At 41.8% G+C, this 25102-nt stretch overlaps 1 protein-coding gene across 1 annotated transcript in view; it reads right to left on the bottom strand.

The window, feature by feature from the left end:
* Window positions 1–20323, bottom strand: part of LOC140459688 (glycerol-3-phosphate acyltransferase 1, mitochondrial-like) — a 50462-nt gene extending 30139 nt beyond the window's left edge. The window contains exons 1-10 of the mRNA XM_072554053.1: window positions 19996–20323; window positions 19274–19359; window positions 14871–14996; window positions 14131–14204; window positions 8056–8163; window positions 7819–7941; window positions 3382–3481; window positions 2573–2709; window positions 2123–2201; window positions 439–648 (exon numbers count right to left, since the gene is read on the bottom strand). Of these exons, the coding sequence (XP_072410154.1) occupies window positions 439–648; window positions 2123–2201; window positions 2573–2709; window positions 3382–3481; window positions 7819–7941; window positions 8056–8163; window positions 14131–14204; window positions 14871–14996; window positions 19274–19359; window positions 19996–20134 (1182 nt within the window). The 5' untranslated portion in view covers window positions 20135–20323. The remainder of the gene's footprint in view (window positions 1–438; window positions 649–2122; window positions 2202–2572; window positions 2710–3381; window positions 3482–7818; window positions 7942–8055; window positions 8164–14130; window positions 14205–14870; window positions 14997–19273; window positions 19360–19995) is intronic.
* Window positions 20324–25102: the final 4779 nt, after the last annotated feature.

The following is a 25102-nucleotide window of genomic DNA, read 5'->3' as shown; positions in this document are numbered from 1 at the left end:
AGTAAGGTACAATACCATTGATCTAAGAAGTATGAAATCAATATTGGCTTTGCCTGCTCACATGAAAGAAAATAACTCAAATCACAATGTGAAGAACAGAAAATCGTCTTGCCTTCCTAACCAGTGTTCCTCTCTGCCACTGTATGCAAAGTGGCTGTCTGCTTTCTGGACAGATGTGACTCAATTCAAAGTTCACTCAAGACTGTAGGTTTTTGAATCTTGCAAAATCAAGATTAAGCGCCAAAGTCAATCTTTACACTTGTCATTCTCATACTATAGGATTAGAAGAAACAAGAAAACATATACAATTCATGTTCAAATAGGATGAAGCTTCTTTCACAAGCCAGAAATAAAAATCATGTGCAGGTCTGATAAAGTCCAATCACCACGCTGAGTAATTTTCATGTCATCTCCAAGGTTGCACACAAACAATCTTACCATTTGTTCCAAGTAGTTTTCCTCTACGATGCGATCATACGCTACACCCACAGGTATGAGAACTGCATCTGGTATTAAACAGTTCTGAAAAGCATCAAACACCTGAGACAACCACACTAATCCTGAAAGACTTGAAAGCATAGGACATGAAACAGGACTTTTCAGGTAAACTGCCAGGCTCTGCTGCTCATTCAACAGTTCCTCGATGTACTGTAAAATGAAAAACAGTGAAGAAAATCAAACTACTTCAGAACCGCAGCCAAACAACTTAGCAGAAGCCTGATACCTAATCCTGCATGGACTGAACAACATCTGACAACTACATGGTGAGGCTTAGTGCTTGAATTTATCTATATGCATGTGTGCGAACTTCGAGAACACAAACTGGATGGCAGTTATGTAATTAGAAGAAGTCAAAACACAGTGTTTGGATGCTCCTATGACTGTATTGGGAGGAATGTAACGTCACTATTTTCAGGAAAGGAGAAAATAAAAAGGTGGGGAGAAGAGCTACAGAGAGCAAGAGAAACACACAAGGCCAACAATTTGAAAAAAGCCAGGTTGAAGAACATGTCTCTCTGAAAAACTTGGCAGCAAAGGGTCATTCGGAGGAGGAACAGGAGGCAATTAGATAAATTGTCCATGTTGTACCCGGCTTAACGACTGGCTCCAGAATACCAATTCCCAGTCCTTGGGATCTTTTAAGAAAATGAATGTTCCTTCCCACTTCCAGCTGAACAAAAAAAATGAAGTGATCAAAATGTGTGTCAACGCACTAACAGTTAAAGCATTGAAAACAGAAGTTGCTGGAAAAGCTCAGCAGGTCTGGCAGCACCTGTGTAGAGAAATCAGAGTTAAAGTTTTGGATCTTGAGGAAGGGTTACCGGACCCAAATGTTAACTGTGATTTCGACCAGATGCTGAGTTTTTCCAGCAACTTCGGTTTTTGTTTCTGATTTGCAGCATCCGCAGTTCCTTCAGTTTTTACAGAGTTAAAGGGTGATAGTATTGTTTCAGCAAAGACCTATTTCAGCTTCAGATCAACTGTGGATTCCCAGCTATTTTTGGTAACAAGCTCATGGGTGTATCTTATTCCATTTTTCTTAGTTAGGAAATGCAAGATATCGTCTGATTTTGCAAAATATAAAGAATGGGCTTGTTCGTCATGTGAGCTGGATCATTACGTGAACCATGTTTGCTTGTTGGAAAAAATTATTTTCAGTCTGGTTTCAGCAGTTTCAATCCAAACTTCCTTTAGCTAACTGCGCCCTGACCGACATTTTCTGTCTTGCTTGATACCCCAACTATAACGACAACCAAGCAGAGGAACTAAGTACAAAATTTTTAACATTTGGAGGCAGCATATTGAACAACAATATTGGTTAAACACTCTCCTCAAAGCCTCTAAGTCACTGCATTTTACATGCAGTATAATATTTAATATGTTCCACAAGAATTGGTGAGGTGGAATTATATTACATTTTGGAGGGGGCCTGGTCAGTTCCCCAAAATGATTCTGCCCAGCTTTCAAGACTGTTGTTGTATCTGCTCGAATTAAAAATGACAAAGTAACGCACATCAAGAAAACAAACACATCTTTGCTGAGTTCAAATTGGTTCTGAGATCAAGTGTTGCAAATTTAGATTTCATAAAGTATTTCAAAGAAGAAAATGTTTCTCACATACCGATTTTAAAACAACCTGGAACAAGTGGTCTCCATGATCATGTGAAGTAAAAATGCCTCCCAATTTCCGAAGCAGAGGCCTGAGCAGGTGAAAAACAAGATGAATGTGAATAGCATAGCAAACAGACATCCAAGCACAGAGGTGGTGCTGCATTTTAGTTCGGGAAAAACTTGTGACAACGGCATCAAAGTCATGATGCTTTCCAACAATAGCAATTCTGGAGGTTCAATCTAAACACTGCACAGAAATAACAAATATATGCCCAACCTGAAGAAAACTGATGTTGTCGTTTTCTGCCCAAGACAATCACATGTATACAAGCAAATAAGTCTTCTGTTGACAGTGGGGCTGCTGAACACATCTGAACCAAATGGAACAAAAACACAAGAAAACCGCACATTCTTCACACTCAAAGGTGTGAAAATACTTGACTGTGGTTTCAGTCATTACCTGAGAAATGGAAGTTGGACATCTTCCCCACAAGTAAAGTATGGGACTCTGATACTGTGGCAGAAAAGGACAAAGGTAACCAGTAGGTAGTCGAGGCGAGACTTATGAAGAGGCACAAAGACAAATGGACCATCATACTGTCAAAAAAAGGAAAAACGTCTATCCACATGTAATGCAGATACAATTCAAGACAACTGGTCATTACATTCTCATCCTGTGCTGTGAAAACAGTGACAAGACTGTATAAATGATATTCTTTAAATTCTTTAAGAGAATATGGTTGGTTACAGCATACACATTTCAATCTAACTTGCTTAAAGGAACTAAGCAAATGAAAATCAAAAGAACTGTGGATGCAGAAAAAACAAAACTGCTGGAAAAGCTCAGCAGGACTGGCAGCATCATGGAAAGAAATCAGTTTATAGTTCAGGTCCTTCCTCAGAACTCCTGAGAAAGGGTCACGTGACCCCAACAAACTTTGATTTCTCTTCTCAGATGCTGCCAAACCTAAGCTTTTCCAGCAATTTCTATTTTTGTAACAGAATGAATCTGAGCATGTTGGTTCCCAGGGGAATTCCAGTAAGCTGCCTGCAAAAAGATAATGCTGCAATGCAATGCAGAAGCAGAATGTCAGCTAACTTAAGCATTGATCATTTATACTGAATCAAAACAAAACCCTGACTGCAGTACCTTTAGTATCCCATGATGGGCTTCAGTTTTCAATCCTTTCAGAAGAAACTTTAATCATCAGATGGAATCTGTCTCTCCTGCAACAGTTCTCCCAACAGGTTAAAAGATCAGTGCCTCACCTCTTTACTTGCTTTCCGCAGCATCTCAATTTGCCCTCGATGCACTTGCAGATTCACGAAAACCCAGTTAAATATTTTCAGCAGCGTCCAACTGGTCATCCTAACAATTGTCAAACACACCTTGCATTTAAATATGTTGTCCTGAATTAATTCACATTTCCATCTGGCTAACTGTGCCACTCAATCTGATTGTACTTCACAAAGTTAAAATATATTTATCAAAAGAACAGAAGAGATTCATTGCACTGAGGTGTCCAACACACAAAAAATGCTGCATCATTCAACAATTTGGGCACCTGGTTGACATGGACAAGATGAACCAAAGAGTCAGTTTCTGCACTGTCTGTACAACTTTATGACTCTAAGCCAAACAACAGAGAAATCCAGATGCTTATTTCTTGTTGGATACAGAACTCACACTCTCTCCCATTAGCATGCATTCTCTACTTTGCTAAACCAAGGGAGCTTGCCACAAACCAAGGTGGAGAACCTCTGAGGACCATAAAAGCGTAACTGAAATTTAACCAGCTGAATTCCATCGTTAGGAGAAGATCCCAGAGTTCCGATAAGCCCTGGATTGGAACTTGCCCTCTCAGTAACTAAATGGCTCATAAGGGTTTCCGAAAGCAAATCAAGTAAATCCAAGTCCAGACATACATCAACCCACTGTGGTTTAATTAGCCAGCAACAACTCGAGAGTTAATTCTTTAGAGTCCAAGTTATAGAGTCATAGAGTACAGAATAGAAACAGATCTTTCAGTCCAACCCGTTCATGCCGACCAGATGTCCCAACCCAATCTAGTCCCGCTTGCCAGCACCCGGACCATATCCCTCCAAACCCTTTCGATTCATATACCCATCCAAATGCCTCGTCAATGTTGCAATTCTACCAGCCTCCACCACATCCTCTGGCAGCTCATTCCATACATGTACCACCCTCTGCGTGAAAATGTTGCCCCTTAGGTCTCTTTTATATCTTTCCCCTCTCACCCTAAACCTATGCTCTCTCGTTCTGGACTCCCCCACCCCAGGGAAAAGTCTTCGCATATCTACCCTATCCATGCCCATCATAATTTTGTAAACCTCTAGAAGGTCACCCCTCAGCCTCAGACGATCCAGGGAAAACAGCCCCAACCTGTTCAGCCTCTCCCGATAACTCAAATCCTCCAACACTGGCAACATCCTTGTACATCTTTTCTGAACCCTTCCAAGTTTCACAACATCTTTCTGATAGAAAGGAGACCAAAATTGCACGCAATATTTCAATAGTGGCCTCACCAATGTCCTGTACAGCCGCAACATGACCTCACAACTCCTGTTCTCAATACTCTGACCAATAAAAGAAAGCATACCAAACACCTTCTTCACAATCCTGTCTACCTGCTACTCCACTTTCAAGGAGCAATGAACCTGCACTCCAAGGTCTCTGTTCAGCAACACTCCCTAGGACCTTACCATTAAGTGTATAAGTCCTGCTAAGATTTGTTTTCCCAAAATGCAGCACCTCACATTTATCTGAATTAAACGCCACCTGCTACTTCTCAGCCCATTGGCCCATCTGGTCCAGATCCTGTTGTAATCTGAGGTCACCCTCTTCGCTGTCCACTACACCCCCAATTTTGGTGTCATCTGCAAACTTACTAATTGTACTCCTATGCTCGCATCCAAATCATTTCTGTAAATTACGAAAAGTAGAGGGCCCAGCACCAATCCTTGTGGCACTCCACTGGTCACAGGCCTCCAGTCTGAAAAACAACCCTGTCTTCTACCTTTGAGTCAGTTCTGTATCCAAATGGCGAGTTCTCCCTGTATTCCATGCGATCTAGCCTTGCTAATCAGTCTCCCATGGGGAACCTTGTCGAACGCCTTACTGAAGTCCATATAGATCACATCTACTGCTCTGCCCTCATCAATCTTCTTTGTTACTTCTTCAAAAAACTCAATCAAGTTTGTGAGACATGATTTCCCATGCACAAAGCCATGTTGACTATCGCAAATCAGTCCTTGTCTTTCCAAATACATGTACATCCTGTCCCTCAGGATTCCCTCCAACAACTTGCCCACCACCGAGGACAGGCTCACCGGTCTACAGTTCCCTGGCTTGTCTTTACCACCCTTCTTAAACAGTGGCACCACGTTTGCCAACCTCCAGTCTTCCAGCACCTCACCTGTGACTAGCGATGATACAAATGTCTCAGCAAGAGGCCCAGCAATCACTTCTCTTGCTTCCCACAGAGTTCTCGGGTACACCTGATCAAGTCCTGGGGATTTATCCACCTTTAACCGTTTCAAGACATCCAGCACTCCCCCCCCCCCCCCCCCCCCCCCCCCCGTAATCTGGACATTTTGCAAGATGTCACCATCTATTTTCCTACAGTCTATATCTTCCATATCCTTTTCCACAGTCAATACTGATGCAAAATATTCATTTAGTATCTCCCCCATTATCTGTGGCTCCACACAAAGGCTGCCTTGCTGATCTTTGAGGGGCCCTATTCTCTCCCTAGTTACCCTTTTGTCCTTAATACGTTTGTAAAATCCCTTTGGATTCTCCTTAATGCTATTTGCCAAAGCTATCTCATGTCCCCGTTTTGCCCTCCTGATTTCCCTCTTAAGTATACTCCTACTTTCTTTCTACTCTTCTAAGGATTCACTCGATCTATCCTGTCTATACCTGACATATGCTTCCTTCTTTTTCTTAACCAAACCCTCAATTTCTTTAGTCATCCAGCATTCCCTATACCTACCAGCCTTCCCTTTCACCCTAACAGGAATATACTTTCTTTGAATTCTTGTTATCTAATTTCTGAAGGCTTCCCATTTTCCAACCGTCCCTTCACCTGCGAACATCTACCCCAATCAGCTTTCGAAATTTCTTGCCTAATACCATCAAAATTGGCTTTTCTCCAATTTAGAACTTCAACTTTTAGATCTGGTCTATCCTTTTCCATCACTATTTTAAAACAAATAGAATTATGGTCGCTGGCACCAAAGTGCTCCCCCACTGACACCTCAGTCACCTGCCCTGCCTTATTTCCCAAGAGGAGGTCAAGTTTTAAACCTTCTCTAGTAGGTACATCCACATACTGAATCAGAAAATTGTCTTGTACACACTTAACAAATTCCTCTCCATCTAAACCTTTAACATTATGGTAGTCCCAGTCGACGTTTGCAAAGTCAAAATCCCCTACCATAACTACCCTATTACTCTTACAGATAGCTGAGATCTCCTTACCAGTTTGTTTCTCAATTTTCCTCTGACTTATTAGGGGGTCTATAATACAATCCCAATAAGGTGATCATCCCTTTCTTATTTCTCAGTTCCATCCAAATAACTTCCCTGGATGTATTTCCGGGAATATCCTCCCTCAGCACTGCTGCAATGCTATCCCTGAGCAAAAATGCCACTCCCTCTCCTCTCTTGCCTCCCTCTCTATCCTTGCTGTAGCATTTGTATCCTGGAACATTAAGCTGCCAGTCCTGCCCATCCCTGAGCCATGTTTCTGTAATTGCTATGATATCCCAGTCCCATGTTCCTAACTGTGCCCTGAGTTCATCTGCCTTCCTTGTTAGGCTCCTTGCATTGAAATAAATGCAGTTTAATTTATTAGTCCTACCTTGTCCCTACCAGCCCTGACTGTTTGACTCACTTCTGTTCTCAGCTGTACCCGTCTCAGATCGATCTCTTTTCTCACCGTCTCCCTGGGTCCCCCCCCCCCCCCACCCCACCACCTTCCTAGTTTAAATCCTCCCAAGCAGTTCTAGCAAATTTCCTTGCCAGTATATTTGCCCCCTTCCAATTAAAGTGCAATCCGTCCTTCTTGTACAGGTCACTTCTACCCCAAAAGAGATTCCAGTGATCCAAAAATGTGGATCCTTCTCCCATACACAGGCTCCTCAGCCATGCATTCATCTGCTCTATCCTCCTCTTCCTGCCCTCACTAGCTCGTAGCACTGGGAGTAATCCAGGTGTTACTACCCTGGAGGATCTCCTTTTTAAATTTCTGCCTAACTCTCTTTAATCTCCCTTCAGAGTCTCAACCTTTTCCCTTCCAATGTTGTTGGTTCCAATGTGAGAACATTCTGAGACATCCTTGATCCTGGCACCAGGGAAACAACACACCATTCTGCTTTTTCTCTGCGGGCCACAGAAACGTCTGTCTGTATCTCTGACTACAGAATCCCCTAACACAATTGATCTCTTGGAAGCCCACGTGCCCCTCGTTGCATTAGAGCCAGTCTCAATACCAGAAACTTGGCTGTTTGTGCTACGTTGCCCTGAGAATCCATCACCCCCTACATGTCCAAAACAGCATACCTGTTTGAAACGTATATAGAGGGAAATCACAGCATGTGCAAGAACAACCAGATGACTTCAGTGCAGGGACAGTTTTGCACAAATGCAGCATTTTACCAAGTTGTGAAATGGACTCGTACCTGAGTAAGAGGGGCGAGATTGTAGCTTGGATCTGGTGGAAGATTCCGAGTACATTCCTCATGTTACAAGTTGACTTTTGGTCATATATACCACATGAGTTTTCCCTAATGGCTTCCTGAACTCTGCATAAACAGAATTAGTTGCTTTTATCACTGTAAACCCATTCTAAAATGGAAGGAAAAGGCAATAGGAGAACTTTCCTACATTAACAGCATATGTATCAATAAATTTCTTACCTTGCATTGTTGATTATTTTGTGCTCCAGGAAGGGAACATCTGGGTAAACTGTGCAGCCATCAACAAACAGGAAATAGCACAGGCGTCGAGCCAGCCATCCACGATATCTGTATGGGCAGTTCAGCAAAGAGCGTTTCACAGGAATGAACGAGGTGGCACTTCGTATTACAAATTCTGCACACTGCTTATGAAATGCAAACTTTGCATAGAAGACAATAATCGGCGGAAATTCAAGTTGAACATATGTGAAAAATCACTCACTACTGACAGGGGTGATATAGATCAGAAATAAGTATGAGCTTATTGTCACTGCCATTACTTTTGTTCAATCAGTCATCACAATTCATCAATAAACGCATCAGTCTTGTTGAAGTAGTATTACTTCAAAAGGACAGAATGGTATGTTGGACATTTGCTGTTGCTTTACAACAATTGAAGACATGCTCTTCTCGCACACAGAATCCAACATTTCAGTGCTAGAATATGTATTGCAACCTCATTACAGCACAAGACTTTGACTCGCAAGGAACTGCAGAAATCATTTCTTACCATAACCCTGTACCTGAAAAGACATTGCACCACAAAAGAAGGTATCAATGTTTGTCACATTCCTCATGTTGAGGCTCCTTGCCAGAAATGCACTCTTAAGTTGTTCAGATTTGTGTCAGCTGTTGACATTTTCATATTTTTTTAAGTTGGCCAGAAGCCAAGTTCTCAAACCTCTTGAATAGCAAAACGCATTGTGCTTTAAATGTAATCATGGAATATGAGCATCACAGACCAGGTCAGCATTTACTGCAAACACCCAACTGCCCAAGTTGGTGAGATGCCTCCTTGAGTCAATGCAGTCTTTGCATGGTAACTACCTCCACTTGGGTGAGGTGGTCCAGTAGTTCAGTTCCAGCCTTGGGTGACTATCTGTGTGGAGTTTGCACATTCTCCCAGTGTCTGTGTGGGTTTTGTCCGGTTCCCTCCCTCAGTCCAACGATGTACAGGTTTGGTGATTGGCCATGGAAAATGCAGAGTTCCAGGGATAACACAGGTGGATGGGTCTAGGTGGGATGAGCTTCTGAAGGTCAGAATGATGGGTCAAAGGCCCTGCTTCAGCATTACAGGATTCTATGATTTTAGGTGTCAATAGCACGCAAGTTCGAGAAATTCAACCATGTCAAATTTTACTGCAGTAGGACACAGGAAATTCAGCCCCACTATTCTGTACATCTGTGGAATTCAGCAAGGCTGTGGAGGCATGGTCATTGAGTATATTGAAAACAGAGATAGATAAGTTCTTGACTGCCAAGGGGCTCAAAGGTTATGGAGAGAAAAATCCATCAGCCATGTTTGAATGGCAGAGCAGATTTGATGGGCTGAATAGTCTAATTTCTGTTCTTATGTCTTATGGTCTTATTGCTAGAGTAATGACAAATGTTCAAAATTTCTAACAAAACACATGCAAAATTCCCCAATATAACTCTTTTCTTCAAAGCAAATTGATAGAAAACACGAACCAAGTTTCTATACTTTCCAAAACAAGTTTACTTCAAGGCATCTGACTCATGCTACAGATAAACAATTATAAACCATCAGCACATAACTCAAGCAAATTTAAACTCAAATCCTCTTATAAACTTCCCCTCACAACCACACACCAAATCAGAAATCAATTCGGGCAAAGAGAAAGAGTTGTGAATGGGGGAAAGCCGTTTGTGATTCCTGTGCTGAGATGATACTTTTGGCTCTTCAGCTGGTCAGAACACTGTTACTCAGTCTTCCTTCCCTGGACACTTTCATCGGTTTCCATGAGGCCCAGGGGCTGATTTATTTATAAAAAACTTGCGATTTATTCATGAAAATTCACAGCTTACAACTGAAGGAAAGGTGAACTGATTATCTTCAGGCTTAAAGTGGCTGACTGCAGAGATCAGAGACAACATCACTATGCAGGTAATGAATGGTTTGAAGGCTCTCTGTTCACGGGTCCAAACTGTTCAGCAACCTGAGAACCAAATTCAATTGGCGGAGGTTGAGTGCCTTTGTCATCAATAACTGGTCACTTGTTCACAAATCAATGAGTGCAGATTTCCTCAGGGTAGTGTTCCAGGTCCAACCACCTTCAGCTGCTTCAATGACCTTCCTTCCATAAGGTCAGAAGTGGAGATGTTTGCTGTTGACTTCACCATGTTCAGCACAAATCACAACTCCTCAGGTGCTGAAGCAGTTTGGTGTTCAAACGCAACAGGTTCCACACTATATCCAGATATGAGTGAACAAGTAGGCAAGTATTTACACAAAAGTACCAGCTGATGACTATCTCCAAAAAGAGAGGGTTTACAACTTGCCAATTTCCAGGCTTGGGTTGCAAACTGACAAGTAACATTCATGCCAAATAAATGCCAGGCAATGACCATCCCCCAGCGAGACAATCTAACCAATACCCCTTGACATTCAATGGGATGATCGTCACTGAATACCCTACTATCTGAGGTTACCACTGACCAGAAACTCAACTCAACTGACTACATAAATACAATGACTACAAGAGCTGGTCAGGCTAGGAATCCTGCAATGAGTAATTCACCTCCCGAAAGCCAGTCCATCAAGCTTAGAGTAAGGAAGGTGATGGAACGCTCACCATTTGCCTGGATGACTGCAAGTTCAACTACACTCAAAAGGCTTGACACCATCCAGGACAAAACAGCTGCTTGATTGGCACCATATCCGCAAATATCCACCCTCTCCACCATTGTTGCTCAGTAGCAACAATGTATACAATCTACAAGCTGTAATGCACAAATCGGCTATCGCTCTTTCAAAAAGCATTTTCTGAGCCAACGATATCTCTGTCTCTGTCTCAATGGACAAGGGATTCAGATACATCATCTACAAGTTTTCCTCCAAGCCACTGATCATCCTGATTTGGTAATAGATTGACATTCCTTCACGCATGCTGAGTCAAAATCCAGGAATTCACTCCCTAATGGCATTGTGGGTCTGCTGATAGCATATAGAAAACACAGGTCAGGCAGCATCCAAAGAGCAGAAAGATCAAAGTTTCAGGCCGGAGCTCTTCATCAGGAAAGGGCTGAAGGGCTCTGGCCTGAAATGTTGATTTTCCTGCTCCTCGGATGCTGCCTGACCTGATGTGCTTTTCCAGCAACACACCCCACCATCCCCACATATGGGGAGCAACTATTCAAGAAGGCAGCTCATCACCCCTTTATCAAGGGCAACGAGGGATGGACAAATTCCAGCCCAGCGAACAATGCCCTCACCCCATGAGTGAACAAAAGCAAAATGATATAAATCCAAGTCAAATTGGTGAGTGGAGGCAGGCAAACTTGCAGATGCCTGCAGTCCCGTCTATCTGCATCCTTGTCCTTCTCAGCAATGTGGGAAAGGCCTTGACAAGTTGCTGCAGTGCAACTGGAATGTGGAATAAAGTGCAAACAATGTTTTTCAATGTGAAAGGTGAGAGTAGTGGACAAGGTGGCCAATCAAGCGAACTGTATTGTGCTGGATGAGGTCAAGTTTCTCCATTGTTAAAGTTGCAATCCTACAAGCTTTGGGGTGATGTAAAATGAGTTCTTCTCCACACAATTCCTAACTTCTGATTTGATCTCATCATTAATTTGTTCGTACACTGAGTCCAGTTCAGTTTCTGGCTTGAGATATTGAAAGTGGAGTAATCAGTGTTGATAACATCACTGAATGTCTAAGCCCAAGCCTGTTGTCAACCCAAACCTTAAACTTGTACAGGGCTTGTGGAAGATAATTCTGGAGGTTCCAAGGAGCCAAAAATTGGAACAAACATTGTTGATTGCACAATGAAAAACCACAATTCTGACATGACGATGAAAGGAGGTTCTTTCATCAAGCATTTCAAGGTGGCTAAGCATTGGACACTACCCTGTGCAACTTCTGTCAGGATGCTCTGGGACCGACTTGACTGAGATCGGACATCCCACAGTAGCTGAGGATAATGTGAAGAACTCACCAGCTCAACAACCTGAGGTGTGGTGACCCCCACGTTAAATGAAAGAGTCGCTCACGTGTAGAATGAATTTCCTGAGGAAACGGTAGGTACAGGCACAATTACAATATTTAAAAAATATTTCGCTAAATACATGAATAGAAAATGTTGGAGGGATTTAGGCCAGGAGCTAGGAGGTTGGACTAGTTTATTTTGGGATTATGTTTGGCATGGATTGGTTGGACCAAAAGTCTGTTTCAATGCTGAATTACTCTAACACACAGATGGTGGCATCTTGAAAAATAACTGCATTACAGAGGAGATAGTGCGAGGTGTCTTAGAATGCACAAAGGTGGATAACACCCCATGACCTGATCAGGTGTACTCTAGAACTCTATGGGAAGCAAGCAAAGTGATGGCTGGATACAGTTGCTGAGATATTTGCATCACTGATAGCCACAAGTGAGGTGCCAAAAGACTGTAGGTTGGTTAACTTGGAGCCACTATTTAAGTCAAGTGTAAGGAAAAGCCATGGAACTATAGACCCTTGAGGCTGACATCAGTTGTGGACAAGTTGTTGGAGAAATTCCTAAGGGACAGGATTTACATGTATTTGGAATGGCAATGACTGATTAGGGATAGTCAATGTGGTTTTGTGCGTGGGAAATCATGTCTCACTGAGTGGATTGAGTTTTCTGAAGAAGGAACAAAGAGGATTGAAGGCAGCAGAGCAGTGCATGTGACCTATATGGAATTCAATAAGGCATTTGACAAGGTTGCTTGTGGTAGACTGGTTGGCAATGTTAGATCATGTGGGATACAGGAAGAACTAACCATGTGAAGACAGAACTGGCTCCAAGGTATAAGACAGAGGGTGGTAGTAGAGACCTTGGAGTGCAGGTTCATAGTTCCTTGAAGGGACAGTCGCAGGTAGATAAGACAATGAAAAAGTTGTTTGGCATGCTTTCCTTTATTGGTCAAAGTATAGAGTACAGGAGTTAAGAGGTCACATTGCGGCTGTACAGGACATTGGTTCAGCCACTTTTGGAATATCATGCCCAATTCTGGTCTCCCTCCAATAGGAAAGATGTTGTGAAATTTGAAAGGATTCAGAAAAGAGTTACAAGGACGATGCCAAAGAGGATTTGAGCTCAAGGGGGAGGCTGAATAGACAGGGGGTGTTTTCCCCAGAGCAGAGACTGAGGTGACCTTATAGAGGTTTACAAAATTATGAGGGACATGGATAAGGTAAAAGGGAAAGGTCTTTCCCCTGACTTCGGGGAGTGCAAAATTCGAGGGCATAGCTTTAGTTGAGAGGGGAATGATAGGAAAGGAACCTAAGGGGCAACTTTTTCATGCAAAGGGTGGTGCATGTACGGAATGAGTCACAAAAGAAAGTGTGGAAGCTGGTATAACTACAACATTTAAAAGGCATTCGGATGAGTATGTGAATAGGAAGGGTCTAGCGGGATATGGGCCAAGTGTTGGCAAATCGGTCCAAATAAATTCAGGATATCTGGTCGGCATGGACAAGCTGGACAAAAGGGTCTATTTCTGTGTTGCACATCTCTCTGATTCCATGACCTTCCATCTTTCTTTGTGCTGGGTATGACTTCAACCACTAAGTGATTTCCAACCCCTTGTTACCAGTGACTTCAAGCTTTCCAGGGTGGTTTGGTGCATGTACTTTGTCAAATGCTGATTTGACGTAAAGGGCAATCACTTCCACGTCAGTCTACAATTCAGCTCTGTTGTCAATTTTTCAACCAAAAGGCCATTAGGAGGTACGCAGCTGCATGGTGCTTGAAGAACTCAACCAGACATCAGTGAGCAGACAAAATGGGTAAAAACTCAAGTTCATCCTGCATAGAAGAACGTACTGACTCCTGAAAGAGATCATGGCAGTGACACAAACTTCAAGAGGCATTTGTGTTACCAGTGCACAGCAGCTTCCATGGAAATTGTTGCTCACTCTGGGTCTGGATGGTGAGCAGTGGCAATGGCTCTAACAAAGACCAAAACAATAAAATCTCAGCTTGTTTTATCCTTTCTGACTCAGAGTGAAAACAGCAATTTGTTTGCATCCACATCTTAAACAACGTACCGTGTCTGCGTCTCTGTAACAAGGATGGCATTTCGAAATCCCAGCAAGGATAAGTGATTGTGGAAAAGCAAAGCCTGAAATACAGAGGTAATTTCATTGTGGAAAGCTGCCAACACTTAAGAGGTTGATTATGTATTTTACAAGAAACATCTGCTACATTATGTTTGGGGGAATGTAAAAAAAATCTGTCAAAGAAACGGTACAGAAGGAAAACAGAACGTGCAACTTGTTGTCCCAAAGTCAGTTCCATTTAAAAGCATACACTGTTGAAAACAGTGCCAAATACAGGTAGTTCGTCTACATCAAGATGGTTGCGTTCATGCAACATCACACTACTGACAAACTGTGCTTTAGAAATAGTGCTTCAAGTGTTGGTGATGTAATCACATTACAGCCAATGCACATTTTAAAAGTTCACGCTTTAGAAACCGTGCCCCCAATAAATCTGCATTAATGGAACACGTGTTCAAGCAGAATGACCTGTATTGAAAATTCTCTGGAAAAATAGGGGAACAATTAACCCCAAAAATACTACTACTTCATCCAAATGCCCACTTCACCAAAAATACTTGACCTTTCCTAAATGCCACTTCATGATCTTTGAAATGCAAAGTCAAAATTAGATCCCCCCAACAACTCATCCAATATTATTAGCACTGCATGGTCAACAAAATGTTTGGTCTTCAAAAGCTGTGTCACCGAGACTTCCCCTTTCTTTCAAGTGCATTCCATGTTCTTACCCAGCTTTGGGGTGCACAGATGTAACAGCAACGACCCACAAATGGTCGAATGTTTCCCAAGAAAAGACTGACCCCTCCAGATGGTGAACTGAAAGCCAGAGTTGATAACAGGCCACTGTGATTCACCTAAAGGGAAAACAAACTGAGTCTTATTACTTTAGGAACAACAGTCTAAACTCATTTGAAGCAGAAGCTGCGTGAACATGTGCCAATATAAAAGGACAAAGGATTGAGGCATCATCTGCAGCTACTTTATGGAGTAATATATTTGCACTTTTGGAAAAACATTAAAAATGGTCACAAGTTCCTTTTTTAATGAAAATATTTGAAATCTTGGAGTACAACTTGTTCAACTCATAGACCAGAATTATCCATTTTTAGCTTATAATTAACTCTGCAGTGGCATCTCCTGGAGATCAGCTTACAATCCTTGCATATTTACACAATGAGACAACAATCTCCTCTCAAATTGCCAGGAGCCATGTTTACTCCAATGGAATGGCTCTTGCTGCAGAGGAAATACAGATACTGTGCCAGATCGATAGATTCCATCAACATCAGATAAGATTTCAAGTCTTTCCCTTTGTTTGCTGGCCAAATAGGCAGTGGATGTTTAAAAAAAATCAAATTTTAAGTACAAGACATGGTAGAGTATTGGAATGCTTTATTACAAGAGAAACGATCATGCAGTGCATAAACAGATACATGAAATAAAAGATTGGTTTGAAAAGCTGTCAGGGCCAACAGCAGAAGCAATGAGATTTTGCTCTCTACTGAAATGGAAGCAATGAAAATGGATCTATACTGCTTCACTGTCACTGAATCAAAATCAATGAACTCACTTCCCAATATTAATCTGTGTATCTAAGCTCTCATGGGCTGCAGCACTTCAGGGAGGCATTTCACCAGCACCTTCTTCAAGACAATTCAGAGTAGGCAATATATCTGTCCGAGCCAGCGCCGTCCACATAACAGCGGGACGTACAGGAGCAGAAATGCGCCATTCGGTCACTGGCCTGCACTGCCATTTAATTTAATGGCTGATATGTTTATCAAACTCATTCTCCTGTCTTCTCTCCACAACCCTTGATCCCTTTACCAATCAAAAACCTAGCTGTCTGAAATACACTCAATGGCTTGGCCTCCACAATTGTGCTTCAGATTTCTGAAGCCTTTCATCATTCAGAAAAATTTCTATTCTTCCTACCAAAGTGCAAAACCTCACACTTTGCCCCATCGTATTCCATCTGCTACTTTTGCCCACTCGCTTGGCATACCCAAGTCCTTCTACAGCCTCCACCATTCCTCACAACTAACTGTCACCACACCTATCTTGGGGTCATCGGTAAATTTTCCAACAATGCGCTTTGTTCCTTTGTTCAGATTGCTAATGTATAAAGTGAACAGTTCTGGCTCCATCATTGACCCCTGTGCAATTCCACGAGTCACCAGCTGTGATTCTGAAAAAGACCCTTATATCCCCACTTTCTACCTTCTGCCAGTTAGCCAATGCTATATCCGTGGCAGTGCCTCATCCACAACACCATGGGCTCTGATCTACAAAGCAGCCTTCTGTGCCGTAGCAAATCAAAGGCTTTCTGGAAATCCAAATTATCATGTCCACCTGGGTCTCCTTTGATAAACTTGCTTGTTACCTTCTCAAAGAACAGTAACAGATTTGTTTGGTACAAATTACCCAGAAACTCTTGCCAAAACTCCTCCACCATCGCCCTATTCTATTACCCCTTCCAACCAACTCAGGCCAGCTCCTCCGTCAGGTATTTGTCATTACTACAAATGAGAAAATGTATAATTAAATCTGATTCCAGCTTCTCCTTCTAAAACAGCCACGTGAATTCTATCATCACTGCTGCTGAGGGATTCCTTCACCTTCAGTTCCTATGTCAAGTCTGCCTCATTACACATCATCAAATCCAAAACTGCCTGTTCTTTAGTGGATTTGACCACAAGCTGCTCCATGTAGACATTCCATGGACTCCCTTCCTTGGGACTTGCTCCCCACCTGACTTTCTCAGTCCATCTACATCTTTCTTACTTGCCTTTTCTACATCCTGATTTATTTTGTTCCCCACATCCTGAGAACTGCTAGGAGGCCTATTTGTCAATCTATTCAGGGTCATTTTCCTTTGTGGTTCCTCAACTCTACTCTCAGATTCTGAGCATTGCAACTATTTACCACTTCTTGCTATCAATTTAATTATATTTCTTACTGACTAGGCAAGCCCACCCCTCGTCTCCCCTTGAGAGAGGATGCAAATCCTTAGATATTTCATTCCAAACCCTGATATCCTTGCCCCCATGTCTCTGTGATACCCATAATATGTGACGCATCAATTGCAACTTGCACTACAAGTTAATTTACTTTGCTTTGTTTTCAATATGCATTTATCTACAAAACAGTCAATCAAATATTGAACCCCACCCCATAGTTGTCTGCCTATCTGTTGATCCCAAAGTGAGACTCCTGAGCCTCGTCATACTTTCCATCCCATTACTTGTCTGGAAACTTGAATAACCTTTGCTGAGTGCTCCCCGGACTTTAACTTCTTCCATAATTTTCTTTGTGACTCACATCCCACATCCCATAAATAGATTAACTAATGTTCCATTTGTTCACAGTTTGGCTCATTTATGAAATCCATATGATCCTATTCTAATTGATCAGTTCTGTCAACGCAAGCTACTCTACTTTTTTTGGTGATTTGCAAATTTGGACACAGAATTCACTGTGCCTTCAACTAAACTATTGCATCATGCAAAGCTGAGGTCCCATAAGTATTTCCAGCACAGCAACTCGCACATACCGCCTTCCAAACAATTACTTGCTTATAAAATTGTCATTCTTATCCAATGTAATTTTTTGAATTTGTCTTAAGGCTAATGACATGCTCTTGACTTGCAAATGCCATTCATTTGCCTCTTTTGCTGTGCGGAAGGTGCTGCATAAGTTGATACATTATTGCACCTAAGTTACCCAGGTTTTATACGTTTGAACATGTAAATATACAAATTAAGAGCTGCAGTCAGCCACTCAGGCCCAAGAACATGACTGGTTATTCAACAAGATTCCAGCTGATCTGATTACTCCACATTCCAGTCTACTCTGGTCAAGAATCTTTGAACTCTGCCCTAACAAGAGTGAAAGACTCCACTTCCTCTGTCTTTAAAGAGATTAAAAGATTAACGACCTGATAAGAATTCTTGCCAGCTGTCTTACATCAGCAATCCCAAATTTTTCAAAAGTAATCCCTCATTCTGGAACCTCTCATCGGTTCCACATACACCCTGTCAAGAGCCCTCAATGTCTTAAATGTTTCAATCTCTTTTTTCATTCCTTTGTTATGGACTCGACCAAATCCCGTGAAAATATATCAAGGAGATAGAAGTTTGGGTCTAGTCTATCATAATTGAAGGCAAGAGTGAAGTGCTCTGTTCCAAATATAATTCAATTTGTTGAGCAAAAATTTGTTCTTATCGATAGTTGAAATACAAGCAAAATAATGAATCGGTCGACTTCAAACCCTGTTGGAAAACTTAAGAGTAATAAATTACTGAAGAACTAAACAGCAATTTTTACGGTAAAAAAAGACAGGACAAAATACACCTCTTAAAGCCATAGTATCATCCCACCTGAAGTAAGTAGATTAACACTGTACAAATTACACAATACTTGAAGCACGAGCTCTTTTTGTCCTCGACCTGAAGTATGTGTAATCTTGAGTATTCAATCCCTTTTGCAATAAAAAACAATTCAACAGAAACACTGTGCCTATTGATCAAACTGTGTCACTTGTCAGTTTGGGTAAATCACTCTTCCTTCAAAATAATGTGTCAAGGACTCACATGTGAGGATTGAGGCTCATAAAAAGGCACTTGAACATTCAAAGAATGCTGCCAGTCAGCCAATGAGACCTTTTAAACAAATTTGCATTTGGGTGCATTGTCAGTGCTTCACAAACTCGTTCAACAACCTCAAGGTTTCTTCCATAGTCTGAGCTAAAATTTATTGTTTAACAAAAAAAAATGACACTGGACTTATTCTTACAGGATTTTTGCTATATGCAAAACAGTTGTCATGACAGCTTACAGATCAGCAATTTTCAAACGTTTTTGGAAACCAATCCTGGGACGTGGGAATTGCTGGCTGGCCAGCATCTATTGCCCGTCCCCAGCTCCCTTGCAAAGACGGTGGTGAGCTGCCTTTGTAAACTGCTGCAGTCCACATGCTGTAGGAATTCCAAGGGATGGAATTCATTTAACTGAACTGAACTTAGCAGCAAGAACAGTCTGAGAAATTAATGAGTCAAAATGATGACCTGGATGAAGGCTGTGCTTGTTTTAATGATTCATCTCCAATAAAAGCAACAAAAAGTTAAAATTACTTGTTTGATAAATTTGCTTGATTTCTGAGGAGCCGAGGCCTGAACAAATCCATTATCGCGATCGTGCTCTGAAGCCATGGTATCAACTAAAGGAAAAATGGAGGTAAGATGAATAAGTCAGGGAATTACAAATACCATGTACAGTTAATAAGACAGGAACAGGTAATCTTTGCATATAACTAAGTTGATATCTGAGTGCAGAGGAAGTCCGCTAGGTTGAGAGGGTTGGAGTATGAGGAGAGACCAAGTAGACTGGGATTATGTTCATTGTAATTTAGTAGAATCTGGTAGGATCTTACAGAAACACAAAATTATGAAGGGAATAGGTAAGTCAGACATAGAGAGGATGTTTGCACTGGCAGAGGGCGTAGCCTTAAAATTAGGGGGAGCAGATTTAGGACTGAATTGACAAGGAACTTCTTCATCCAGACGGTTGTGAATCGATGGAATTCCCTGCCCAGTGATTAGATTACTTAGTGTGGAAACAGGCCCTTTGGCCCAACAAGTCCACACCGACCCTCCGAAGAGCAACCCACCCAGACCCGTTCTCCAACATCTAACACAAGAAGATCAGCCATGACCTTACTGAATGGTGGTGCAGGCCTCAAAGGGTCAGATTGCCTCCTCCTGCTCCTAGTTCTCATGTTTTTTCACTTGGCTGAAAACTTTAAAAACGCTTTGGTGCAGAAATCTGAGTTTTCTTCATATGCAATATCACTAACCAGATTTCTGATTATCTTGTCCCATATCAGCTTGTGGCCACTGTAGGTGAACAAGGAATAACAGAACGACATGCAACTGAACAGCACAAATCGTGCAACAGAAGGATCCAGTACCAGTGTGGACAAAGGGTAAGTACATTTTCAAAAACAAAATCAGAGAACTGCAGGTGCTGGAAATCTGAAACAAAAACAGAAACAGATGAAAAAAAACTGAGCAGATCTGGCCGCATCCATGGAGACAAAGCAGAGTTAAGGCTGTGACCCTTCAGAGCAGGACTCCTTCACGTTTGGCTGTAATGTGTCCTTGAATTACAGTGGCCACATCCAATGTGAAAAACAATGAAAATAATGGCAAAATACCTCAAAGCAACCACGAGTTGTGCAAACTCAGATAAAAATTCAATTGCTTCAAATGAGAGAAATTTCAGTTACATTTTGCTGTTCAACAGTTGTAATGCTTTCCTGAGCCACTGTGAGAGGGCTTTCAAAGCAAACCTGCATTCTAAAATGGTCTCTATTCCATTTAGACCGAGACAGGAGCTGAGGGAATGTATGCATCATCAAGGGGTTCTCTGTAGACAAGGCTGTGTTGGGTTTGAGAAGAAAAACAACTACCTATCATAAAGAGAATGCTCCACAGAAAGAACGACATTAACCTGAAACATTTCTGTCCATAGACACTGCCTGTCAAGTCAGCATTTCCAGTGTTTTCTGTTGTCATTGAAGATTTGTAGAACGTGCAATGAACTGCCTCTTTTGCAATATCTCCAGGAAATAAATGGCAGCATTCATTGTATGGAGCAGTTTCCATGGTTGACAATAGCTTGAAAAGGCAATCTTTCTCAATCCAAGGATGTTTAATTGCATACTTATATGATCTTAAAACACAGGAGCAAAAGTGGGCCATTCAGCCAATTGAGACTGCTCTATATCACTCAACAAGGTCATGGCTGATCTGATAATCCTTAACTCCACGTCCTTCTCTTTTCTCCATAAACCTTGACTCTCTTAGACAACTTTCTCATTTCTATCTCAGCCTTGAATATACTACGGGACCAAGCCTCAACAACCCTCGACAATTAAGTCATCCCAAAGGTTCACTACCCTGGCAGAAAAACTCCACATCTCTGTAGTTAGGGGGCACCCCTCACTTTGAGATTCTGTCCTCTGGTCGTACATTCACTCCACAAATCTACCCTGGAAAGCCTCCAAAAAACTTTCGATGTTTCAATGAGGTCCCCCCTCAGCGTTCAAAATTCCAACAAGTCCAAGTCCAACCTTCTGAATCTCTTCTCATAAAAACAGAATTCAACTTCATGAATCTTCTATGCACTGCATCCAATATCAGTACGTTTTTGCTTGGATAAGACGACGAACTCTCTTCACCGTATTCAGGTGCGGCTTGACTTGGAATTTGTTTTCACAAGAACCCCTATTTTTATGCTCCATTTCATTTGAAATAAAGGCAAACTGCCCATTCACAGTTTCTGTTACCAACTGAATTCTCAGGCTTGCAAGAGGATTTGCATGAGGAACCCCAAATCCCACATGGTGCTCAGCTTTCTTCAGCCCTTTTTCCATTTAAATAAAGTCTAGCTCTTCTCCTCCGACAGCCAAAGTGCGAGGGCTCACAATTTCCCACACTATAGCTCATCTGCAAACTTTTTACCCACACACTTGCCCACAGTTGGATTCACTATTTCCCTTCCCACCTACTTCTGGGTGATCCACAAACCTGATGTTATTAATAACATGCGATGTAAATAAGTGCAGCCCCAGCAGTACAGTGTGGCACTCATTACAGATTGCCATTCTGAAAACACTATTTTTCCCAACTCTCCTGTTTTCAATGAGTTAGTCAACCCTCTATCTTTGATCATATACTACATCCAACACCATGGGCTCTTAACTTACTTGCAGTATCTTGTCAAACAACTTATGAAAATAAACCACAGCTCCTGGTAATCCTTGACTTATCCTACTTCTTCACTCCTCTTAGAACTATAATACATTTGTCAGACATTTTCTTGTCCTGAAGCCATGCTGACTGTGATTCTATGATGCACTTCTAAATGCTCTTCTGTTGCATCCTTATACACCATTTGACTGGATCTTGCTCCCAGTTGCTTTATGCACAAAAGATTTGCCATCCTAAGAAAACTCTGACTTTCTTCCAAGAACTAAATTCAAAAAACTTTATACAGATGTCTGCATATCATTTTTGAAGTAGTCTCAATACAGGTGCTAGACCATGCATTTACAGTGCATCCAAAGTTGCTTTTAGATGACAGTGAACTCTCCATTTAAACTGTTTTTGTTTTGAAGTAATGCTGACTGCATAATTTTAGTTGGTAAGCAAGTTCTAGGATATTAACCCAGCTATGAAGATGACTAAAAAGTTGTCAAAGTTTCAACACTGACAGACTGAGAATTAGTAACATTCCCACATTACTGTTCTTGATTTTTTGAGTTAGCATTGCAGTTAAAGTCTGTTGAGGTTACGACAGTATGCTGTAGTAATTCATCCAATCGATTTGTACTGGCAGCAACCACAGTACACTTGGAGTCAGGAAGGGCTGGGTGCCCGTAATACAATTTGGACTGAGCTTTCTGCATGTGTAAATAGTTTCCACGATAGACATGTGACATGATTTTACATGGAGGGGCCAAAGTATAAAAGCCAAATTTGATGACAGAAGGACTGGTGGAAAATTAATTTCTGAAAAGAGCATAATAAGGCTACAAAAGGGATTTTAGTCAGCTTGAGTGCAGAGATATCTAGCAAATGGAGTATAATGTGAGAAAATGTGAAATTGTCCATTCTGGCAGGAAAAGAAAGAAGCATTTCATGTAAACGGTGAGACATTAAACAGCTCAGATAGAGACACCCATATGCATGAATTGGAAAGCATTTGTGTCCATGTACAAGTAAGCAGCAAAGTTAACAGTCATTGTCTTCATTTTGCTTGCACCCGAAGGAAATCTTTATCCTAACTTGTGATGATGATCTTCTAACAATTTAACAATTTCACTTTGCATTTGGATGGCTCCAGCTACTGGAGCGATTTCCCTGTAAACCCAACTGCTTCAGTTTCATCTGTCATCTTTTACACCTTTCACAGATGAATGAAGCTGGAATTTACGAGGGGGACATGGAAGACAGTGTTCAAAATTTCAATTTATTGCACTTGAAATTAAATGCTGACAGCTGGAGAGTCCCCCAAGCAGAAAATGAGATGTTGATCTTCCAGCTTGCATTAAGCCTTGTTGAAGCAGTACAGCAGGCCTGAGACAGCAATGTTGACAATGTAACATGGTGGCATGTTATAACAGCAGAAACCTGCAAGTTTGGAATCATTTTTGCAGACAGAACATGTGACCACTGTGACTGGGTAAGGATTCTGACCAGTTCCACATCACTTCGGTCAGTTCAGACTGTTGACAGGAAGAATTCAAATTCTGAAAATCAGCATTCACATATTTCACAGGCAAACAACAAACTGAAAAAACATTAAAAACTTTGTCAGAGTCAGGAAACTCTGCATATATGGGTCAGGGAGACAAAGGTCGGTGGCACACTGTTACTTTTGGAGCACGTATGGAGATTTGCCAAGGGAGTGAGTCGGCTATGCAGAAGAGATTCAGGGTTAGCCAGGGTCATATGTTAGCAAAGATGACAGTGAGTAGGGTAGAAATTGCAGGAAATGGTGGGTACAGTAGCAGAGATATGAGTATGAGGCATCAATAATAAGATGGTGGCACTTTCACTGGCAGAGTGGAGAAGGTCATTGATCATCTTTCTGCATTCTGTGCATTCCTTCAGTTGGAAGAGATTGGACTGGTCTGGAGAGTAACCTTGGTCCAGGTTGGCATGGTTCCAGTAGAATGTTGCCCTCTGTTGGCCTGGGAGAGACGTACATCCCTACTTCTGGATCACCTCATCCTCGTCAGCAGAATCTTCATGTCCCTGCACACAAACAGGAGGCACCAATTTTCCTTTGTCTACCACATCCAGACCCAATGCCAGAAACCATGCAGGACAGCTCTGAAGTGACAGCTCTTGTCTGGGGGCACAATATATTTTTCAAAATGGCGCTGCACCACGGATGTTGGTCAAGTCTGGGATATACAGGAAACGGTGAGTTGTTATGGCAAGGGCACATGGCATGATGGTGCTCTCATGCATTAGAGAGGCACTGAAGGGTGAGGGGAGGTAATAAATCAGATGGGTTTTACAAACTAAAGTGACAGACACCCCCATACAGCACAACATGAAACCCTTCAAAGAACTTAACAAAACTGACTTAGCTCAAGAATTTTAGATTCAGCCCTTGACTATTAAGGCAGATTTCATTCTGGGATCTGACTTGTGCAGTGTTACGATTGGATGGGGTCAAAAGAGTGGCAAGGATGTAGTGCAAGGTAAAAATAATGACTGCAGATGCTGAAAACCAAATACTGGATTAGTGGTGCTGGAAGAGCACAGCAGTTCAGGCAGCATCCAACGAGCAGCAAAATCGACGTTTCGGGCAAAAGCCCTTCATCAGGAATAAGGGATGTAGTGCAGCCAACAGGATTGAAGATTCTAATGAATCGCACTGTACAGTATCAGACAACAGGTTAGTTACAACAGGTCAAGATGTACTGTCATTAGTATCAGGCTAACTGCTATTTTTGTTTTGATTTTTTGCCCCAACCGTGTTTTTCCCAAAGGCCCCATTACGTCTATTGCACAATTTTCTATAACCTGGCATCATATGGGAACGCAACTCGGGCATTAGAGGAGAACTACCTGTACTATCTGGATTTCATTCCAATTCTTGGGCGAGTGCTGGGTTGTAAACTGGGCTGCCCGGCACTCTGGCTTCAACCCTCAATCGAAACACTGCAGGTCCACAGCCATGAGGATCAAGGGAAGTCCAAAAGACAGTAAGGCTAAAGCCTCACAGCAGAGTCCGCGGTTCAATCTACTCTTATGGACCATAGCTTAAAGTTTCTGAAAGGGTTTTTGAAAAGGTCAACCTCTAATTAACACTTGGCAGTTTTTTTTTCCCCCTGACATTTAAGCATTCAACAACAGAAACAAAGCAAGTTGACTGCATTTTCT

Source organism: Chiloscyllium punctatum, chromosome 35 (assembly GCF_047496795.1).
Source record: "Chiloscyllium punctatum isolate Juve2018m chromosome 35, sChiPun1.3, whole genome shotgun sequence".
Taxonomy (NCBI): domain Eukaryota; kingdom Metazoa; phylum Chordata; class Chondrichthyes; order Orectolobiformes; family Hemiscylliidae; genus Chiloscyllium; species Chiloscyllium punctatum.
Note: the sequence above shows the minus strand (reverse complement) of the source record. Positions and strands in the feature narration are given on the sequence as shown.